At 46.9% G+C, this 20066-nt stretch overlaps 1 protein-coding gene across 3 annotated transcripts in view; it reads left to right on the top strand.

Moving 5' to 3' along the window:
• AKT1 (AKT serine/threonine kinase 1) overlaps nt 1-20066 on the top strand; it is a 445992-nt gene that overhangs the window by 315676 nt on the left and 110250 nt on the right. For all 3 annotated transcript variants that reach the window (XM_085626243.1, XM_085626242.1, XM_085626244.1), the window contains exon 5: nt 6523-6685. In XM_085626243.1, coding sequence (XP_085482369.1) covers nt 6523-6685 — 163 coding nt within the window. The remainder of the gene's footprint in view (nt 1-6522; nt 6686-20066) is intronic.

The following is a 20066-nucleotide window of genomic DNA, read 5'->3' as shown; positions in this document are numbered from 1 at the left end:
TGGAAATAAACAATCTAACGATGCAATACGGCAATATTTCTGGCTATCATATGAACAAATCTAAAACGCAAATTGTCATTAATGAGAAAATTATATTAACCGACCCACGGATAACATCAAGTGCTAGATATTTAGGAATTGAAATAAGTTCTAAAATCCAGGATATAGTGGATATTAATTTGAAACCATTAATACAGAAAATCAAATTCGATTCACAAAGAATGAATAAGCTACATTTGACATTAATAGGGAGAAGTAATATCATTAAGATGATATTTCTGCCTAAAATCTTATATATTTTTAGAGCAATCCCCTTATATATAAATGAAATTTGGTTTCAGAAACTTGATCAGGTAGTTTCATGGTTCCTATGGGCGGGGCAACGCCCCAGAAGGGCTTTTAGATATATGACTTTACCCAGAGATAGGGGAGGGTGGGCTGTCCCTAACTTTCAAATTTATTATTGGGCAACTGCGTTGAAACAGATGGGGTAATTACTCAACTGGGGGAATCTGCAAGGTGGGGAAATATCAATTTATCATTTGATTTATGGGATAGAAGCCAGAGGACTTCTCATGCGTCATATTGATTTTGCTTATTTTAAGAGGGTTAAATTTAAGGTTTTGTTTGGTGCTTACAGGGTCTGGACCGCAGTTAGGAAAAAGGTTGGGATTGGGCGGCTGCATATATATTCCCCTTTAGTAAATAACATCTTACTCCGGGATATATTTCAAGATGTATATTTTAAACATTGGATTGAGAAAGGTATTTTTTGTGTAGGGGATTTTATTTTTGAGGCTGAAATACTCTCTTTTGAGGCTTTAAAGGAGAGATTTGGGATTAGGAATAATTTTTTTTTAAAGTATTTACAGATTAGGGATTTCTTTATTAAAAAAGTAACGTCTCGGAATAGAATTCCCCTATTAGATATGATCTTTGGGGGCCAAGCTACAACATCTTCGTTATATAAATTCCTAAATGGTAGAATGGGTGACGATTTAGCCAAACATTTTGATAGATGGCAAATGGTTTTACAAGCCGGGCAGGGAGAATGTGAAGATTCCCTCATGTACAGCCAAACGGCATGTGTTTCCGCAAGTTTACAGGTACAATGCTATAAGACCTGGTGTAATTTATACATAACTCCGGCGCGTATTTATCGATGGGGGGGGGGGTCTTCGGGGAAACACTGTTCTCGGTGTGGGCTTCTGGCAGCAGATAGCACACATATGTTTGCTACCTGCCCTAGTCTCTCTCAATTATTGATCAAAATCGAAACGCGTGTAGAATTTATATTAGGCTATCCAGTCCCACTGACCCCCCAGGTTATAATGTTAGGGATTTGCAATCAGGATATAGAGGAGGCCAATAGGAAGCTGGTTTATATTGCAATGGCTGCACTACGACTTTGTTTGGCTACTGCGTGGCTTGATCAGGACCCTCCTACAATACATATGTGGTTTAGTAAACTAATTTTCTTTAATAATTGGGAGATTTCTGTGTTTAGGAGACGAGGAAGCCGGACAAGGGCTAAAGGGGAAAAGATATGGGAACCATTAACCAAGTGGTTAAATAAGGTTGAATAGTTATTGTGTTGTAATGTACCCCTTTGTCTGTATGCTTATATTTTCTTTTTTATATATATATATTTTTCTCCTCTTCCCTGTTGGATCCACCTGGGTGGGGGGTATAAACTTTAAAACTGGACATCGGATATGTTTTTTTTTCAATGTATATTGCCTAACATTTATGTTTTGTTTCTGATGTCCTAATAAAAAATTTTTAAAAAGTCAGTCTCGCATAGGTGAAATCTAGTGGCTTTGTCAATGCTTGTTTTTAGTTGTACTATTTTGTAAAGTCAGTGCAAACAAAAATCACTGACGTTTCAAGAGCATTCAAAGGGGTCTTTGTCAGGGCCCTTGTAGCTGCCCCCGGCATAGATTTGAGAGGAAGCCCAATAATTAATCCGGATTGGCTCAATGAATTGCATTGCATGGATCATACAGATGCACGTTGAATTAATCTGACATATGCTAAGGGACCAAAGAAGTTCATATGTACATGTCGACCATGAGGAAAGTGCAGTGTAACAAGCCACCATTCTTGATGGTAAATCCCATATTAATACCTTTTGAATGACCCCTCTTTTCAGTTACATGATGGGGCCAGTGTTGGACTGCCACAGAAAATAGGCACAGGCACCCTAATGACTCTGAAGCAACTCCCCTTTTCAATATAAATACAGATAAAGTCCCTAAGAATATCAGTAAAGCTCATTTTTGTACATTAGTCTTCCTACGCAGCATGCTGCTGCAAACACGGGTCCCGAGGCAAAATAGCACATAAAATGGGATTTGGTAAAACATTTTCAACTGAAGTAACCAAAGAGAAATATATTCATAAATGAATTAAAGACAAAACCATCAGTATGAGCAGACACTGAAAAAAACAGTTGAGCTGGAAAAAATAAAACCGAGACTGGTGGCAATATATTCATAGAGACAAGAAAAAGAGCATATCAGTTTTCTTCGGTTTCAGGTTGAAAAACAGAAGATGCCAAGCAGGACACAATCAAAGACAATCAAGCTGACATGTTATTATGGAAAGAAGCAGTTAATTAGGAAAAAAAACATATTTGTGAATCGCCTTCATATATATGAGCCTTGCTTCTAAATAAAGAAATAAGAATGAAAGTAGAATATTTAGAGTGTGAAAACATAAAATTTCGATGACCGCGCCAAAGTAACGTAAGGCCATTTATAAGACAAGAGGGCACATAAAAAATAAGAAGTAAATAAATGCAACATTTTTCTAGAGGTAACAAAGAAAGAAATGGCGAGAACAATGGTCGACAATGTGAAAGGATTAGGGTAAATCAAGTAGAATCAAAATAGATGAGATTTTATAATGAGTAGCATCATGCAAAAATTACAAACAGACAGAATAGCATTTTTGGTGAAATCTCCAGATCCAGGGGAATATAATCCTGTTGCAATGCATGCAATATTTCTAATCATTGTATTTGAGCCACCATAATTACAAACAAGCATTGCAGGGTTGTGCGCGCGTGCCGGCAAAACACGCGAGTGGTGCGCGCGCTGCACCGCCAAAAGTGAAAGCAATGCAATCACGCTCCAGTTGGCGTTGAAAGCTGGCAGCTGTGCACGTTCACGCTCGCGTGAACACAAGTGTTTGGCCAGCGCTGGCAGCACTTTGAAATCCCATATAGTAAATGTCCCGCCTGAAGCAGCGCAAGCGCTGGCTCAGGCGAGACCTAAAAAAGGAGCCTCCACAAGTAGTCTTGACTTTTGCTGTAAAGATGGCTTCACGACCACACTTTGAAGTTTTAGGCCTCCACCCCAAAATTTGGGTCAATATTCATCCCTTCATCTGCTTCCTCAAAGTATCAACCCAGGTAATCCCATTTCTATCAGATCTCATATTATTGGCTCTTGGGCTTTGCCCACTAAACTCATGACCTCTAAACCTCAACCACTGGGTCTCAGGTTGGAGTGAAACGCTTGTAGACAAGCAAACAGTATTGTTAATTCACTAAATACAAGTATAAATTAGAAAATCTGGATAACCAGGAAAAGTTCAAATGCTGTTTTTTGTAGGCCTGGGTGGTGAACTCCAGTTCAGAGTTTTTAGCACTCCGCTCTCTGCGGAGCTAGCGGAGTTCTGAAAAACTCCACTCCGCATAGGGGGCAACGTTTTTTCCATTCTGAAAAACTCCACTCCGCATAGGGGGCAACGTTTTTTCCTCAGTCGCGCTCGCCAACAATAAGGTGGCGAGCGAGGAAAATCCAATGCCAGACTACTTCCCAGTGAGATTTCTCAGCGTGGGCAGTCGCGGATGATCGTTACCACTCGCATTGAGAAACCTTCTGTTCGTGTCGGGAAAGCTGCTGCTCGAGTAGAACGTCTACGCAAGCGGCAGAAAGAAACGGCGCCCTCTTGCACTGCTCATGATGCAGTTCGTGCGGATTTTACAGCACGAGACCGATGCTAAAATTGCTACAAATTGGTGTGAATGGCGCGAGGTAACGCACTCTGCCGCTCGCAGCAATAAACAGCCTCGGAGAAGCTGTGGATGGTGTGAGTGGGTGAAAGGCCAGATGCCATCTTCCTGCTAAGCACTAAGAGGCACCACTGAGGTTGCTGGATGTGAGGATTTCCTTTATTAATTCCCTAGTCGAGCACAGGCGGCAGCATTGTCTCACTGGCTGTGGATGTTACATGAATAGGTTAATCCTCCTTAGAGATTACAATCCATGATCTCCCCAATGACTTCCGATGTCAAATATGATTATCTGTGGGTAACTGAATCTTCAAGGTATTAATAAGCGCACACCTCATTAACTGATTGAAGCACGCATTGACAATAGCTCTCACCTATGCAAAAGATGTTGGCTTTGACAATGTTTTTTAGCCATGTGGTACAGCAGCATTTCTGTGAAGCATGACTAAACATTTTTTGTTTTAAAGTGCTATGGTGCAGCCAGTGCTTGCCGCGTCACATCACTTTTTTTTCTTATGGTGGGTGGCGCAACACAAGCAATGAAGGGTGGGAGGGAGCAAGCAACACGGACAACAGCAGGGTGGGAGGAATCAAGCAACAGAACTCAAGAGTGGGAGTGAAGAAGCAACACTGACAAAGGATGAGTGGAGGGAAAGAAGCAACGCAAGGGGAAGAAAAAAGAAGCAACATATGTTCTTTAGAATGCTCACACACCTATGTGCAGGAGGAAGGTGCATCATGCCAATATTGCATTAGAACACGTATATACCTATATGCAGGAGGAAGGTGCACCATGTCGAGAGTGCACACTGCAGTGCCCATTGGAAATAACAAAAACATGCGTGAAGGAGAACAGTGCACCCTTTGAAAAATGCACACTGCGGTGTGCATTGGAACACGCATACCGATGTGCATGAGGAAGGTACACCATATCAAGAGTGCACACTGTAGCGCATTAGAACAAACATACACAGGCATTAAGTGGAAATGTGCACCCCGTAAAGAGTGTATACTGCAATGTGAATAATTTGTCGAGCATCAGAAAGCACTCACTGTGATGTGTAGTGCGTTGTAAGGGGAGTTCATGAAATGCTCACAAAGAGATGTAATAGTCAACCACGGACTGTGAAGTGTATGAGACATAACAGACTGTGTGGTGTGCTGAACAAAACCACACCCTTTGGGGCAGTTTTCCAAAGCATTTTGGGTCTGAGTTGCAGACACTGCATCGGGATTGTGTTTTTAACACAAAGATGACGCAAAGTATTGGAGTGGGATTGAAAATCACTCACTGCGATGCACACTGTGATGTACAGTCTGACAACACACACTGATAAAAAGGTCAAATGCAGGTTGATGTTCAGTTGAACAACACTCACTGTGATGTGATATATACACTAAGAGGTGCAATGCAGCAGCACACAATGTGACAGCAGTGTAGTACCACATATTGCACATATACACTGTGACATGCAAGGACAATGAGCAGGTGGGAGAGAAGAAACAACAAGGGAAAAAGCAGAAAGAAGCAACACTGAGGGAAGAATAAATAACTATAACCTTAATCACGGAGCAAGCTATGGAAGGTCACTAATGAAATTGATCAGTCAGTACTTAGTCCATGCTCCAAATGCAAGTAGAGGAAGTAAAATTGGCACAGGCTTTCCAATTAAGAGGCAGCCAATAAGAGTGACAATGAAACTGATTGGTAAGCAATGGTCAGGCTCCATGCCTTTTTTTAGTAAACAAAAATGTGTGCATGCACTGTCTAAGACAACCTAAAAATCACCTTCTTTTAAGGACAAATGAACTAGCCATGAGATCTCCAGACTGGAAATTAAGACATGCAAAAGGGAAAATGCCCGAAGACAGCCCTTCTCGATCTACACAATTAGGAGCTTAAATGTTATCCTTCCATAGATCAGAGGCTCTCCTCTCTCACCTGTTTTAGAAAGGAGCCAAAAAAACTGTTCGTCAATGTACACCCAGCCGCTGTCCATAAGGAACGTCTTGACCTCTAATGGCCCATGGTCTCAACAATGTTGAGAACTGATCCCTGGCTATTTACATGATGTTGAATTGCAGCCCACCAAATGTATTTAGAGTTCTCGGTTGGTTCCAGGTTTGCCACTATTGAAGTTCCAATAAAGGCATGCTTAAATAAAAATATACACACTTACATCAATAATGATCATGCCATTCCTATAAAATATAATACAAAAGATTGTTTAGACAGTTTGTTTTCTTAAGCAGAACAATTGTCAACTCTGGCATCCAATCATGTGCCATCATCATTCTTCTTTCTAATGTATGTAGTACTTCTGTGACTCTCTGCTAACCATAGGTGACTGCTTAATTATTTGTAGTAATTTTTGATCATGCGTAAGTAGTTCATGATATATTTGAGGTATTCGCAAAATAAACTATCAATTAAAAACCTTCTTTGACGAATGTTTGTAATGCTTATAGTTGAGTGAACTATCTTTGGTTTTGTGTTGCAGGGAAGAATGGACCCAAGTCATCCAGACTGTAGCAGACAGCCTTAAGAAACAGGAAGAGGAAATGATGGAGTATAGATCTAATTCCCCGAGTGATAACTCCGGCGCAGAAGACATGGAAGTTGCTCTTACCAAACCAAAACTTACCAAACCAAAACATAAAGTGGTATGTCTTACTCTAGTACACTCGCTTCTCTGCTTAAGGGACATGAATTAAACATCTCAATCATAAGGGGGCGGAACTGTAGGGGAGACAGTTTCACTTTTTCTCCAAATCTGAGAAATTCTATACACTTGTAATAAGCAAGGCAGTGTTTTGTGTCTCCTTCGCATGCACAGCATGGAAATTAAAGGAAATTCAAGGTCTAAGTATGAATGCTGAGAGTTTCAAAATGTTTTAATTTGCATAACTTACCATAAACTAGCATTTCAAGGTAAAACGTCAATCAAGAAGTTGTCCACATTGATAAAGAACACCATATTGGGCAGTGACAGTGTTATTGATGTTCCACTGAATGAGAGTTACATTGTGGGCCCCTTGTGAGCCATTGAGGGCTTACAAACGAAGTCATTATTAATCATCCATGGTTGACACCCAAAATAAAAAGATCTTTTTTCTTAGCCATGCGTTTCCGCACCCAACCAACAGATGTTGGGGTAATGAATAGCATGTGTATCTAGAACACTTCTCTCTACCAAAACTGTTGTTACAGATGATGTAGTGCTTTTTGCTGGTATTCAATCTGAAGCACTACTGGTGAACTGGGAACGGTGTTAACCCCCTTAGGATCTTGTTGCTCCTCTCTGGATCTGGTCATTCAAACAGTTCAATATCAAATACAATTTCAGAATTGAATGTAAAGCGCATTAGGCTTCACAGTAAAGACAGACAAGAATTAAAGTAAAAACCATGAAGGTTTAAATCAGAGAAGGGAAAAATCATCTCTTCAAGTCAGTTAGCAATTTGTTATATAAAGCAAGAAGGTCAGAGTAGAATACAATTTAGGAAATAGCAGACAGAATATAGTGCAGCTCTGTAAATAGTATACAAACTGGAGGTCAGATCGACAGAGTGTGGCCTGCTAAAGATCAGGGGAGTGTGGTGCAACAACCTGTGGGTAAGGCTCATTTTACAAGGTGGAATACAATATGTTCATGTGCAAGAGCCAGAAATCCTACCCATTTATATGAAAGAAAGAACGATACAGTTTAAATCACATTTGCCAACACTATCCCCAGTCCCACAGATTGATATAATGTAGTTCCCATCCCCGGTGCTCCTGTAATACTTTATGGTTCATACTATTTCAGTCAAAGTTAAGTTCTCATGAGAATCGCATTGTGGTTCCAGTAGGAGAGACCTTGGCAAAGCATTCACTTTGCGAACACAGCATGAAAATGAAACGTGAGAATGAAGCATCAAGTGGTACATGCGAGAATGACAGGGTGTTCATTTTATTATTTACAACATTTCTTTAATACTCTGGATGCACAGTCAGGAAAGGACAGAAAGATGACTGTGCAAGAATAAGATGGCAACAGGTGGCAACAACTATCTTGAAATCAAGGCCTATACTATCCAGTGTTAAAATAAATCACAAGTTCTCAGCAGAATATCAAGATATGCTAAATTCATCATGTTAAAACAGTTATGCATTTTCATTAAAAACCACTGTGCCACAGATAAGTAACGAGTTGCTTGCTTCTCCGACTCTCTGTGGTGGCGGTTCTGTACTATTATCACAGCAAACTCATGACTTCATTGTTAACTGTTAGTTCATTCCAATCCTATAATTCTCCTGTCCAGCATTGTCACATTGTGTGGTTAAGCTATGGAATTCTTTACCACTAGATCAGGTCCTTCAGGTCTAGAACACATCCTTTTATAACACTTGCGTGAGCTGCACTTTATTCTGTAATCGCCCCTTGCATGTACGATCCTGACAAAGCAGGGACTTTTAGGACCAGTGATAATAACCATGTAAAACGCTAACTCCAGATAGGTCTAATTCAAAACACTAGTTTAGAAGGAAACGGCAAAGAGTGTATTATTCCATGCAACTGTAGTTTACTGCTGCAAAACACAGCTACTCAGTATTTGCAGCCTGCTTATCCATCCTGTGTTACGAACATCCATCTCACCACCAAGAACAATCTGACGTTAAAGTTTGAATCCACACTACTTTAGACAGGCCTTCCTCATGTAAGGCTTCAACAGACATGCCCAGACACAAACGTTTTTAGGACAGAGGCCTATAGCAGGGCCCAGTTGTCACTTTGCAGCTGGGCAGTTGCAGAAAAGGCCTCTTGTATCTGGTTGTGCCCTGTAGCTTGAATAGGAGGTCAGCCTTATGACCCTTGGAGTCCACTTCTTTATTCTGGGTACAAGAGAGAGCAAACCCTATCCTTCAGGGTTCCTCTCGGGTCACAGACAGCAGTTCCGGTCTTCTTCTGTTCTTCCTCAGGTTCAGAAAGTGTTCTAATATGGGTGCCCGGAGGTGCTACATTTATGCCAAAAGACCGATGGATTAAACCCAGATCTTTGTGACTGGGTTTGAATGGTTGCATTGTTCAACATTCCGTCCATCATTTGTTCCTTTTACATTTATGCCTGGTACTAGCTAGTGGGTGGGAATTACTCCTGGACATGCCCTAGCCAGTGGGTTAAAAGCTCCCGGTTCCAGCGCTGCCCACTGTGGGCATTTACAAAATGGCAAAAGACTTCAGCTCACTAAAAATGGGATCTGAGAGCTTCAGGTGTTAGTTTGGGGAGCGTATAATGGGTAATCCCGGTGTCCTCCCACATCTAAATCTAAAATCCAGCTTGAGGCAGCCAAGATACCCACAATAAACCCAGTGATGGAAGTCTCGTAGGACAAAAGCAGGATTCTTCAGCAACCAGACAGTGGATACTCACCAAATTTCTTGACATCCTGTACTCTTCATTTCAAGAGCACTCCAAATATTAAATGTGACTCAACAGACTTGTCAAGGAGGAAATAATGCTGTGCTGTCAAAAGAAGCCATCAACCCCAACCCTACATATTCTGCCAAGCTCAGAGGGCTCATTTCTGCCCATTCAGGTCAACGATTGCGTTCTCTTGGGAGGCATTTCACACCTGTTCATGGCTAATTACTGGCTGACAGCTGGCAGATGACTATGCTAATTAGCAGCCTTTTGAAGGAACAGGTAGGTAAAAGGAAACTTTCTAAGTCTTTTTTGCTTATTTATTTAAAATCTGACTTCCTTTGAATCAGAATTTTAATAAGTAGTTATGAAAATATTTTTCTTGCTAGTCCCATTCCCCGATATACAGTGTTAGGATTTTAAGCTGTTCTCTGGTTTTGTACAAAGGATAGCTAGGCCTGCCACAGTGAAAAATAACTTTTAGGTACTAGTCACTGTAAAGACATGTTAACATTACATTTCTACGTTCCCTACTTTTAAATACCATGCATCCTTCCTTGTGGGCTGCCAGGCCTATATGGGGTGACTTTTTAATATTTTGATAGGGAGTGTGAGAAGTTGGCCTGATATGTAGTGCTCACTATTCTAGTGATCACTGTGTATCATTCCAAACGACCCTTATTGATGATTGGTTGTAAGTCAACCTTTTAGACCAGCTATCCTAGTAGCGTGGATACGAGCAGTCTTAGGCTAAACTCTAGAGGGCGTGTTAAGCCAGCTGTTTACCATCACATATACCCCTTGAACACCAAGTGAAAGGACACCACACAAGTTGTTATGAAAATAAAAGGATATTTATTTATAACAAGACTACCCTGGCTCTTTATGAGTCAGGGAGCTAAGCACACTACAAAACTCTTAGGAAAATACTTCAGTTGCACAATTTACACAAATGCCCGAGGGGCACGAGAAACCATCTACACTAACAGTGAAATGCGAATGGTTAGAGTCTGGAGGTACTGATTCCGGAGTGATCCGATCAGTGGGACTAAACGAAAAAGGAACTGGACACTTGTAGAGCGAACCTGCGATGGAGCACCGAGATGCTCGAGTTACCTAGCCCGGAGGCTGCGGCTGCGTGAAGTTCGGCAAGATGTCGGGAGTCCTGGTGTAGTCTCAGGAGCCTGAAAGAAGAAGTTGCTGGCAGGCGACCAGTGACGATGTTCAGAGCGATCCAAGCCTGGATCGGTGGTGAAGGAAAACCTGAAAGCAGAGGGGACTCAGTTCTCAACCGCTAGCCAGCGATCGTGTGGGTACCAGGAGGGTACCGGCTGAAGTCACCTCGACCAGGTGAGTGGGTGACGTCGGACTCGGCTGTTCCTCGGACCAGGAGGCGCGGCGGCGACCAGGATGGAGGGCGAGCTGTCCCACGAAGGTGTCTGCTGTCGATGATGCTGGGCCCAGGAAGGGGCAGCGGATCTTGGCAGTGGCCACCCAAGCGGGGGAGTCAAGATGGCGTCGGGAGTGGACCAGGAGGGTCCGTGGTACTCCTCTGTTGAAGGGGAGCAAGAGCCAGTCTGGAGCAACCAGACTAGTGATGAAACAATCGTGGTGCGTCGTGAAGAGGGCCACAAGCCGGTCGGCAAGTGGTCGAACAACGCGGTGAACAAGGAGCGGAAGGGCCCCCACGCAGATCTCGGGGATGCTGGGGAGGCAGACTTCGATGCTGGAGCTGCTCAGGGTTAGGGCTTCTCAAACCCTAGGTGTACTCACTCGAGGGTCCCTCGGTGGGCGTGCTAGATAAGCGTCGTGCAGGTTCTGAAGATAGCCGGTCCCGCAGGTCTCGTCACACCTACGACTCTCAGCTGAGCTGATGAGGGAGGTAAAAGGTCAGAGATGGCAGGGAACTCGGGTCTCGTCGAGCTGGGCAGTCTTGATCCGTAGGAGAGACTTACAGCAAACCGCAAGCGCTTAGATGGTGCCTGCTGGTGCAGGGTGGCTACTCCTTAGCCACAAGGGAGAGTCTTCAGAAATAGTCAAGAGTTCCTTTCGTGGAAAGTAGTTCGTGATTCGGAGTTATCCGATTATCTGATTATCCAATTTGGGAAGGGGACTCGCTCCTACCTTTATTCTAAGAAAAAGGGGCTGGCCCGTGACTAGGTTCTACCTATGGGTGGAGCCAGGAGGGGGGTGGTTACACCCCTATCCTTTGTCCGGCTTCGCGCCAGCTCAGGGGCTGGTGTGCCCCCGAAACTGGTTTGAGCCGGGCTATGCACAGTGAGCACCGGGGTGCCACTGGCAATCACCTTCCTTTCAGCCCTGCCTACCTGGGATACACAAACCCTGTCTGGGATGGTGCTAACACCGCCCTCGACAGGAAACCCTTTGTCCAAGCTCCCTTCGCTGGAAGGTCTCCCAGCAGCAGGAGGTCAGACTTGTGTCTGGTGGCAGCATCCATTTTGTGATGCTGAGGCTTGAGTCAACTTTAACCGGGGTTCAAGGTTACTTCCATGTCGTGTCCCTCTAAAAGGGGGGAATGCTAACCCCGTCACCAGGACTGGTGAGGGGTTCGTATTCCCATTCGTATGACACCTTACTCGACATGTATAGGTGATGCGATGCCAAAGTTAGCAAATAACCGCAAGGATTATAATGCATTAAAAGTAGTTGGCCCGCGTCACCATGGAACGGCTATTAGGACTTGGTTCCGCAAGCCGTCGACGGGCTCAGCTCGCGCCAGAGCACCGTCCCACATGATTCCCTGCACTCTGCCTTCAGGATTGTTAAGGCCTGCTATAGGAGTGACTGATAGGAATCCATGTGTCCATTTTAGGGTTTAGGTGTAGGAATACTACACCTACAGCAACGGGTGATTACACCACGTGGCCCCAGCTGTCGTGCAGCCAGTTGTGTCAGATTTGGGCGGCCATTCCGGGGGTGGCATAATACATGCTTCAGCCCCTGGTAGGCCCTGGGTACACCGATGCCCTGGATACCTGTGGTATGCTGAGACAGGGACTGACAAGGCGGCCCAGTTCCAATTAGTGGATGCACCTAATGTACATGTGTGTTAATTTCGAGAGAGAACAGCTAGGCTGTGGGTCTGATTGGCAGGCCCACAGCCGGAGAAAGTCGTAAACCAATGAAGCAAAAGCAAAAAATCTGGGTGATCATAGGATTGCAGACCCTACTCTCCTACATGACCCCCCCCCAAACTTTGGGACAATAAGCTAACCTTGACCAGGTGAGTCTTCTTGCTCTAAGTGGAAATACCTGGAGAGCCCATCTGCATTGCCATGATCAGTGCCAGGTCTATGCTCCACTGTGAAGTCCATCCCCTGTAGGGAAATGGACCACCTAAGTAGTTTGGGGTTTTCACCCTTCATTTGATTTAGCCACAAGAGGGGCTTATGGTCGGTCTGAATCTTGAAGTGAGTGCCAAACAAGTATGGCCTCAACTTCTTCAGGGCCCAAACCACAGCAAAGGCCTCCCTCTCAATAGCTGACCAATTCTTCTCTCTGGGGGTCAGCCTCCTGCTAATAAAAGCTATGGGCTGGTCATGACCATCAAAATTCAGTTGCGATAGAACAGCTCCCACACCCAGCTCCGAAGCGTCTGTTTGGACAATGAATGGTTTGGAGTAGTCTGGACTCTTTAGGATAGGTGCTGTGCACATGGCCTGCTTTAGGTCATCGAATGCCTTCTGACAGCTTGCTGTCCACTGAACTTTTTTTGGCATCTTTTTACTTGTCAGGTCGTTTAGCGGGGTCACAATGGATCCATAATTTCTGACAAATTTCCGGTAATAACCAGTCAGGCCCAAGAAAGCTCGAACCTGAGTCTGGGTGGTTGGAGGAGCCCAGTCCTGGATGGCCTGTATTTTGCTCTCCAATGGTTGAACCTGGCCTCCACCTACAAGGTGGCCCAGGTATACAACCTGTGTCTGCCCTATCTGGCACTTGGTGGCCTTGATAGTGAGGCCTGCCTTCTGCAGGGCCTCTAACACTTTCCTCAGGTGGACCAGGTGATCCTCCCAGGTGGAGCTAAAGACAGCGATATCGTCCAGATACGCCGCACAGAAGTCGTCCAACCCAGTGAGAACTCGATTCACCAGCCTTTGGAAGGTGGCAGGTGCATTTTTCAAACCAAAGGGCATTACCACGAACTGATAATGCCCACCCGGGGTAGAAAATGCTGTTTTGGGCTTGGCCTCCTCAGCTAACCTGATTTGCCAATACCCAGCTGTCAGGTCAAACGTACTTAAGTAGTTGGCCGAGGCCAACCGGTCGATAAGTTCGTCTGCTCTTGGTATCGGGTGGGCGTCGGTCTTAGTGACCGCATTGAGACCTCTGTAGTCCACGCAAAACCTCATCTCTTTCTTACCGCCCTGGGTGTGAGGTTTCGGCACGAGCACTACGGGACTAGCCCAGGGGCTGTCCGAGGGTTCAATGACTCCCAGCTCCAACATTTTCTGCACCTCTGTCTTGATGCAGTCTCTGACATGATCAGGTTGCCGATAGATTTTACTCTTTACGGGCAGACTGTCCCCAGTGTCGACCTCGTGGGTACACCACTTGGTCTGACTGGGTGTCAGAGAGAACATATGTCGAAAGGATTGAAGAACCTGTTTACAATCCTCTTGTTGATGTCCAGAGAGGCTGCCACAAAAGACAACACCATCTACTGATCCATCGTCAGGGTTCTGAGAGAGCAGGTCTGGGAGAGGGTCACTCTCCTCCTCCTGTCCCTCATCTGTGGCCATGAGCAAGCCCATGCCCTCCCTGTCGACATATGCCTTGAGCCTGTTTACATGGAGCACCCTGTGGGGGCTCCGGGGAGTTCCCAGGTCTACCAGGTAGGTGACCTCTCCCTTTTGCTCAATGATCGTGTGGGGCCCAGACCATTTGTCTTTGAGTGCTGCTGGGGCCACTGGCTCCAGCACCCACACCTTCTGTCCAGGCTGATACACAGTTAGGACAGCCTTTTGGTCGTGCCAAGCTTTCTGTAATTCTTGGCTCGCCTCAAGGTTTTTAGACGCCTTTTCCGTGTACTCCGCCATCCGCGAGCGGAGACCGAGCACATAGTCCACAATGTTTGATGCCGGCTTTCTGAGAGGTCTCTCCCATCCTTCCTTTACCAAACAAAGGGGTCCCCTTACAGGATGTCCGAACAGAAGCTCAAAAGGGCTGTAGCCAACCCCCTTCTGCGGGACCTCTCTGTAGGCGAACAAGAGGCAGGGTATCAGGACATCCCATCTCCGCCGAAGCTTTTCAGGTAGTCCGTGAATCATCCCTTTTAGGGTCCGGTTGAATCGCTCAACCAGCCCATTGCATTGTGGGTGATAGGGTGTGGTGAACTTGTAGTTGACACCACATTCCTTCCACATAGCAGTCAGATATCCCGACATGAAGTTTGCACCTCTGTCTGAGACGACCTCCTTAGGGAAGCCCACTCTGGAGAACACTCCAAGTAGGGCCCGTGCCACCACAGGTGCTGTAGTGGTCCTAAGGGGAATAGCTTCAGGATACCTGGTGGCGTGGTCCACCACCACCAGTATAAACTTGTGCCCTGATGCTGTCTGGGGTTCCATTGGTCCGACAATGTCGATCCCCACTCGTTCAAAGGGTACCCCCACCACTGGTAGTGGTATGAGGGGGGCCTTTGTCGTGCCACCTGACTTACCACTGGCTTGGCAAGTGACACAGGAGCGGCAAAACTCCTTCGTATCTTCGGACATGTGGGGCCAGTGAAAGTGTGGAACAATTCTGTCCCAAGTCTTATTCTGGCCTAAGTGACCTGCAAGGGGAATCTCGTGGGCCAAGGTGAGAAGGAAACCTCTCAGAGACAAGGGGATGACCAGCCTCCTGGTCGCACCAGGTTTGGGGTCTCTTGCCTCAGAGTACAGGAGTCCATCGTCCCAGTACACTTTGTGGGTACCTGTGGCGTTCCCTGCAGCCTCAGCAGCGGCCTGCTGTCTGAGGGGTTCAAGTGAGGGGCAGTCTAACTGTGCCTTCCCCAGGTCTTCCCTGGAGGGTCCCCCTGAGCCCAGAAACTCAACCTGACCAGGTTCAAGCTCTTGCGGCTCAGTTTCCCTCAGTTCTTTAAGGTCGGCCTCCTCGGAGACTTGATCCACGACCTGGGGCAAGGGGGAAGGCGAAGCCTTACCCTTACTGCTCCTTTTCTTGGAAGGTGTCTGGTCCGTTCTTCCAGGATCCAGCACCTGTTCAGTGGGGCATCTTTTGGCCTGTGACCTGGTCACAGCAAGGACATGTGCTGGCAAACCTAACATTTCCATGTGAGTCCTCTGCTCCACTTCTGACCATTGTGACGTTTCCAAATCATTGCCCAACAGACATTCTACGGGGAGGTCTGAACTAACCACAACCTTTTTCGGGCCACTTACCCCTCCCCAGGAGAAATCAACAACTGCCATACTGTGATTGGTAGTGACGTTGCTGGCATTGGTCACTAGGTAACTGGTACCTAGCATGATCTGTCCAGGGTCCACGAAGTTAGGCGTCCCCATGGTGACACTGGCACACGTGTCCCTGTAGGCCTGAGCCACTTTTCCATTTATCAAAGGTGTCTGCCTGTATTTGCCCAAAGTATTGGGACTGGCATCAGGGGACATATCCATATCCCCTGTACAGACAAGGACGGCCTGAGTGAGCGTGCCGACTAAGTCGTCACTCCCCTCGGTTCCCAAGGTTAACCCAACTAATGCCTTGGGAGGCGCACTACCACTGCTGACTGTACTAGGGGGCGCAGGTGCCTTAGGGGCTGCAGTGGTAGGAGTTTGCCCTCCTTTCTTGGTGCACTCACTAAACCAGTGAGTCTTACTTTTACAGTATTGGCACCACCTTTTTGACTGGCCTTCTTGAGTCTTCTTCTTCTGTGAAGCCTGACCCCCACCCTCTTTGGTTTGTTGGGGACCTGTCGAAGACTTCTGGTCATTTTGTTCGTTCTTGTTACCCTTTTGGTCTGCTTTCTTCTGACCACCCTGGTTCTGATTCTGGTTCTGCTTGACCCTTGTTCTGACCCATCTGTCTGCCTTCTTTCCCAATTCTTGGGGAGAGGTCAGATCCGAGTCGACAAGGTGCTGATGCAACAATTGGTTCTGACAGTTGTTTAAAATCTGTTCTCGCATGATAAGATTGTACAATCCTGTGTAATCAGTAACCTTGCTACCCAGCAACCAGCCTTCCAAAGCCTTAGTGGCACAATCGACAAAGTCAGCCCAATCCTGAGACTGAATTTTCTGGGTGTCCCGGAACAGCACCCGGTACTGTTCCGTGGTTAAGCCGAACCCATCAATCAGTGTGTTCTTCAGGACTTGGTAGTTGTTAGCATCCTCAGCTCTTGTAGTGAGGAGCTCGTCCCTTCCTTTACCTTCAAAGGAAAGCCACAGTATAGCTGCCCACTGACTTGGGGGGACGCACTGGACAGTGCAGGCCCTCTCCAAGGCAGTTATCCACTTGTGGATGTCGTCCCCTTGTTTAAAGGGGGGCACTATTTTACTCAGGTGTCTAGTGTCTATACCCCTGTCTTTCTCTCTATTGAGAATGCTGCCACCAGTGGGATCTAACCCACTTAATTTCTGCTCTCGGGCTAAGGCAAGTCTTTCTTTGGCGAGGGCAAGTTCTTCCCGCTCGATCCTCAGATTGACCTCCCGCATCTTCGCTTCATGCTCCCTCCTCTGAGGGGAAGTCATTCCTCTCTGAGAAGGTGCCTGAGAGACATGTGTATGAACCGATCTGCCAGAGCCTCTGGAGAGAGACCTAGCTCGTCCGTTCCCAAGGTTAAGCCTGCTTGAGCGTGGGCCCGGGGCTCCCCCAGTTCCATTCTCATGCCTGCTTAAGTTGGTCCTTGTAAGCCTGCCGACTACCACTGGACCTTTGTCTGCCTCGTCTCCCGATAACTCGTCCTCGTCCTCCTCCTCTGTGTGGAGGTCGAGGTCTGGGTCACCGAGGGTTCCCTCTAAGGGAGGCATGTTCCCATCTGCACTGGGGGGACCTGGGTTAGAGGACCTCCTAGCATCGTACGCCTCTAAGAGACCTATCAGTATTGCGATGGTAGGGTTAGAACCCTGGTTTAGCTTCCTGGAGGCACACAGTTGTCGCATCTCCTTGAAGCTAAGAGTTGCATATCGTGACACGACCTGTGGAGGGTCACTGACCACTAAGGGAGTCCCTGCAGACTCTCCGTGGACCGACATGCTTTTCTAGTGAGGTGTAAGTGTTGCACCTACCTACACTATGGGTTTACCTACTGATCCCTCGCTAAGAGTTGTAGTCAGGGTGTGCTAAGCCCTGTTACACTACAACAGCCGGTTCAGTAGAACTCGGAGTATTCTAAGTTAAGTTATATGTACCTGGGTACTTATGTGATCTTTCACTGCGATATTCTTAGGATACGTGTGTGGTAAAACAACAGCAAGCTCAAATCCCAACCGCTGCTCACCAATGTGAGAAGTTGGCCTGATATGTAGTGCTCACTATTCTAGTGATCACTGTGTATCATTCCAAACGACCCTTATTGATGATTGGTTGTAAGTCAACCTTTTAGACCAGCTATCCTAGTAGCGTGGATACGAGCAGTCTTAGGCTAAACTCTAGAGGGCGTGTTAAGCCAGCTGTTTACCATCACATATACCCCTTGAACACCAAGTGAAAGGACACCACACAAGTTGTTATGAAAATAAAAGGATATTTATTTATAACAAGACTACCCTGGCTCTTTATGAGTCAGGGAGCTAAGCACACTACAAAACTCTTAGGAAAATACTTCAGTTGCACAATTTACACAAATGCCCGAGGGGCACGAGAAACCATCTACACTAACAGTGAAATGCGAATGGTTAGAGTCTGGAGGTACTGATTCCGGAGTGATCCGATCAGTGGGACTAAACGAAAAAGGAACTGGACACTTGTAGAGCGAACCTGCGATGGAGCACCGAGATGCTCGAGTTACCTAGCCCGGAGGCTGCGGCTGCGTGAAGTTCGGCAAGATGTCGGGAGTCCTCGTGTAGTCTCAGGAGCCTGAAAGAAGAAGTTGCTGGCAGGCGACCAGTGACGATGTTCAGAGCGATCCAAGCCTGGATCGGTGGTGAAGGAAAACCTGAAAGCAGAGGGGACTCAGTTCTCAACCGCTAGCCAGCGATCGTGTGGGTACCAGGAGGGTACCGGCTGAAGTCACCTCGACCAGGTGAGTGGGTGACGTCGGACTCGGCTGTTCCTCGGACCAGGAGGCGCGGCGGCGACCAGGATGGAGGGCGAGCTGTCCCACGAAGGTGTCTGCTGTCGATGATGCTGGGCCCAGGAAGGGGCAGCGGATCTTGGCAGTGGCCACCCAAGCGGGGGAGTCAAGATGGCGTCGGGAGTGGACCAGGAGGGTCCGTGGTACTCCTCTGTTGAAGGGGAGCAAGAGCCAGTCTGGAGCAACCAGACTAGTGATGAAACAATCGTGGTGCGTCGTGAAGAGGGCCACAAGCCGGTCGGCAAGTGGTCGAACAACGCGGTGAACAACAAGGAGCGGAAGGGCCCCCACGCAGATCTCGGGGATGCTGGGGAGGCAGACTTCGATGCTGGAGCTGCTCAGGGTTAGGGCTTCTCAAACCCTAGGTGTACTCACTCGAGGGTCCCTCGGTGGGCGTGCTAGATAAGCGTCGTGCAGGTTCTGAAGATAGCCGGTCCCGCAGGTCTCGTCACACCTACGACTCTCAGCTGAGCTGATGAGGGAGGTAAAAGGTCAGAGATGGCAGGGAACTCGGGTCTCGTCGAGCTGGGCAGTCTTGATCCGTAGGAGAGACTTACAGCAAACCGCAAGCGCTTAGATGGTGCCTGCTGGTGCAGGGTGGCTACTCCTTAGCCACAAGGGAGAGTCTTCAGAAATAGTCAAGAGTTCCTTTCGTGGAAAGTAGTTCGTGATTCGGAGTTATCCGATTATCTGATTATCCAATTTGGGAAGGGGACTCGCTCCTACCTTTATTCTAAGAAAAAGGGGCTGGCCCGTGACTAGGTTCTACCTATGGGTGGAGCCAGGAGGGGGGTGGTTACACCCCTATCCTTTGTCCGGCTTCGCGCCAGCTCAGGGGCTGGTGTGCCCCCGAAACTGGTTTGAGCCGGGCTATGCACAGTGAGCACCGGGGTGCCACTGGCAATCACCTTCCTTTCAGCCCTGCCTACCTGGGATACACAAACCCTGTCTGGGATGGTGCTAACACCGCCCTCGACAGGAAACCCTTTGTCCAAGCTCCCTTCGCTGGAAGGTCTCCCAGCAGCAGGAGGTCAGACTTGTGTCTGGTGGCAGCATCCATTTTGTGATGCTGAGGCTTGAGTCAACTTTAACCGGGGTTTAAGGTTACTTCCATGTCGTGTCCCTCTAAAAGGGGGGAATGCTAACCCCGTCACCAGGACTGGTGAGGGGTTCGTATTCCCATTCGTATGACACCTTACTCGACATGTATAGGTGATGCGATGCCAAAGTTAGCAAATAACCGCAAGGATTATAATGCATTAAAAGTAGTTGGCCCGCGTCACCATGGAACGGCTATTAGGACTTGGTTCCGCAAGCCGTCGACGGGCTCAGCTCGCGCCAGAGCACCGTCCCACATGATTCCCTGCACTCTGCCTTCAGGAT

The sequence above is a fragment of the Triturus cristatus genome, chromosome 9 (genome assembly GCF_964204655.1).
Source record: "Triturus cristatus chromosome 9, aTriCri1.1, whole genome shotgun sequence".
Taxonomy (NCBI): domain Eukaryota; kingdom Metazoa; phylum Chordata; class Amphibia; order Caudata; family Salamandridae; genus Triturus; species Triturus cristatus.
Note: the sequence above shows the minus strand (reverse complement) of the source record. Positions and strands in the feature narration are given on the sequence as shown.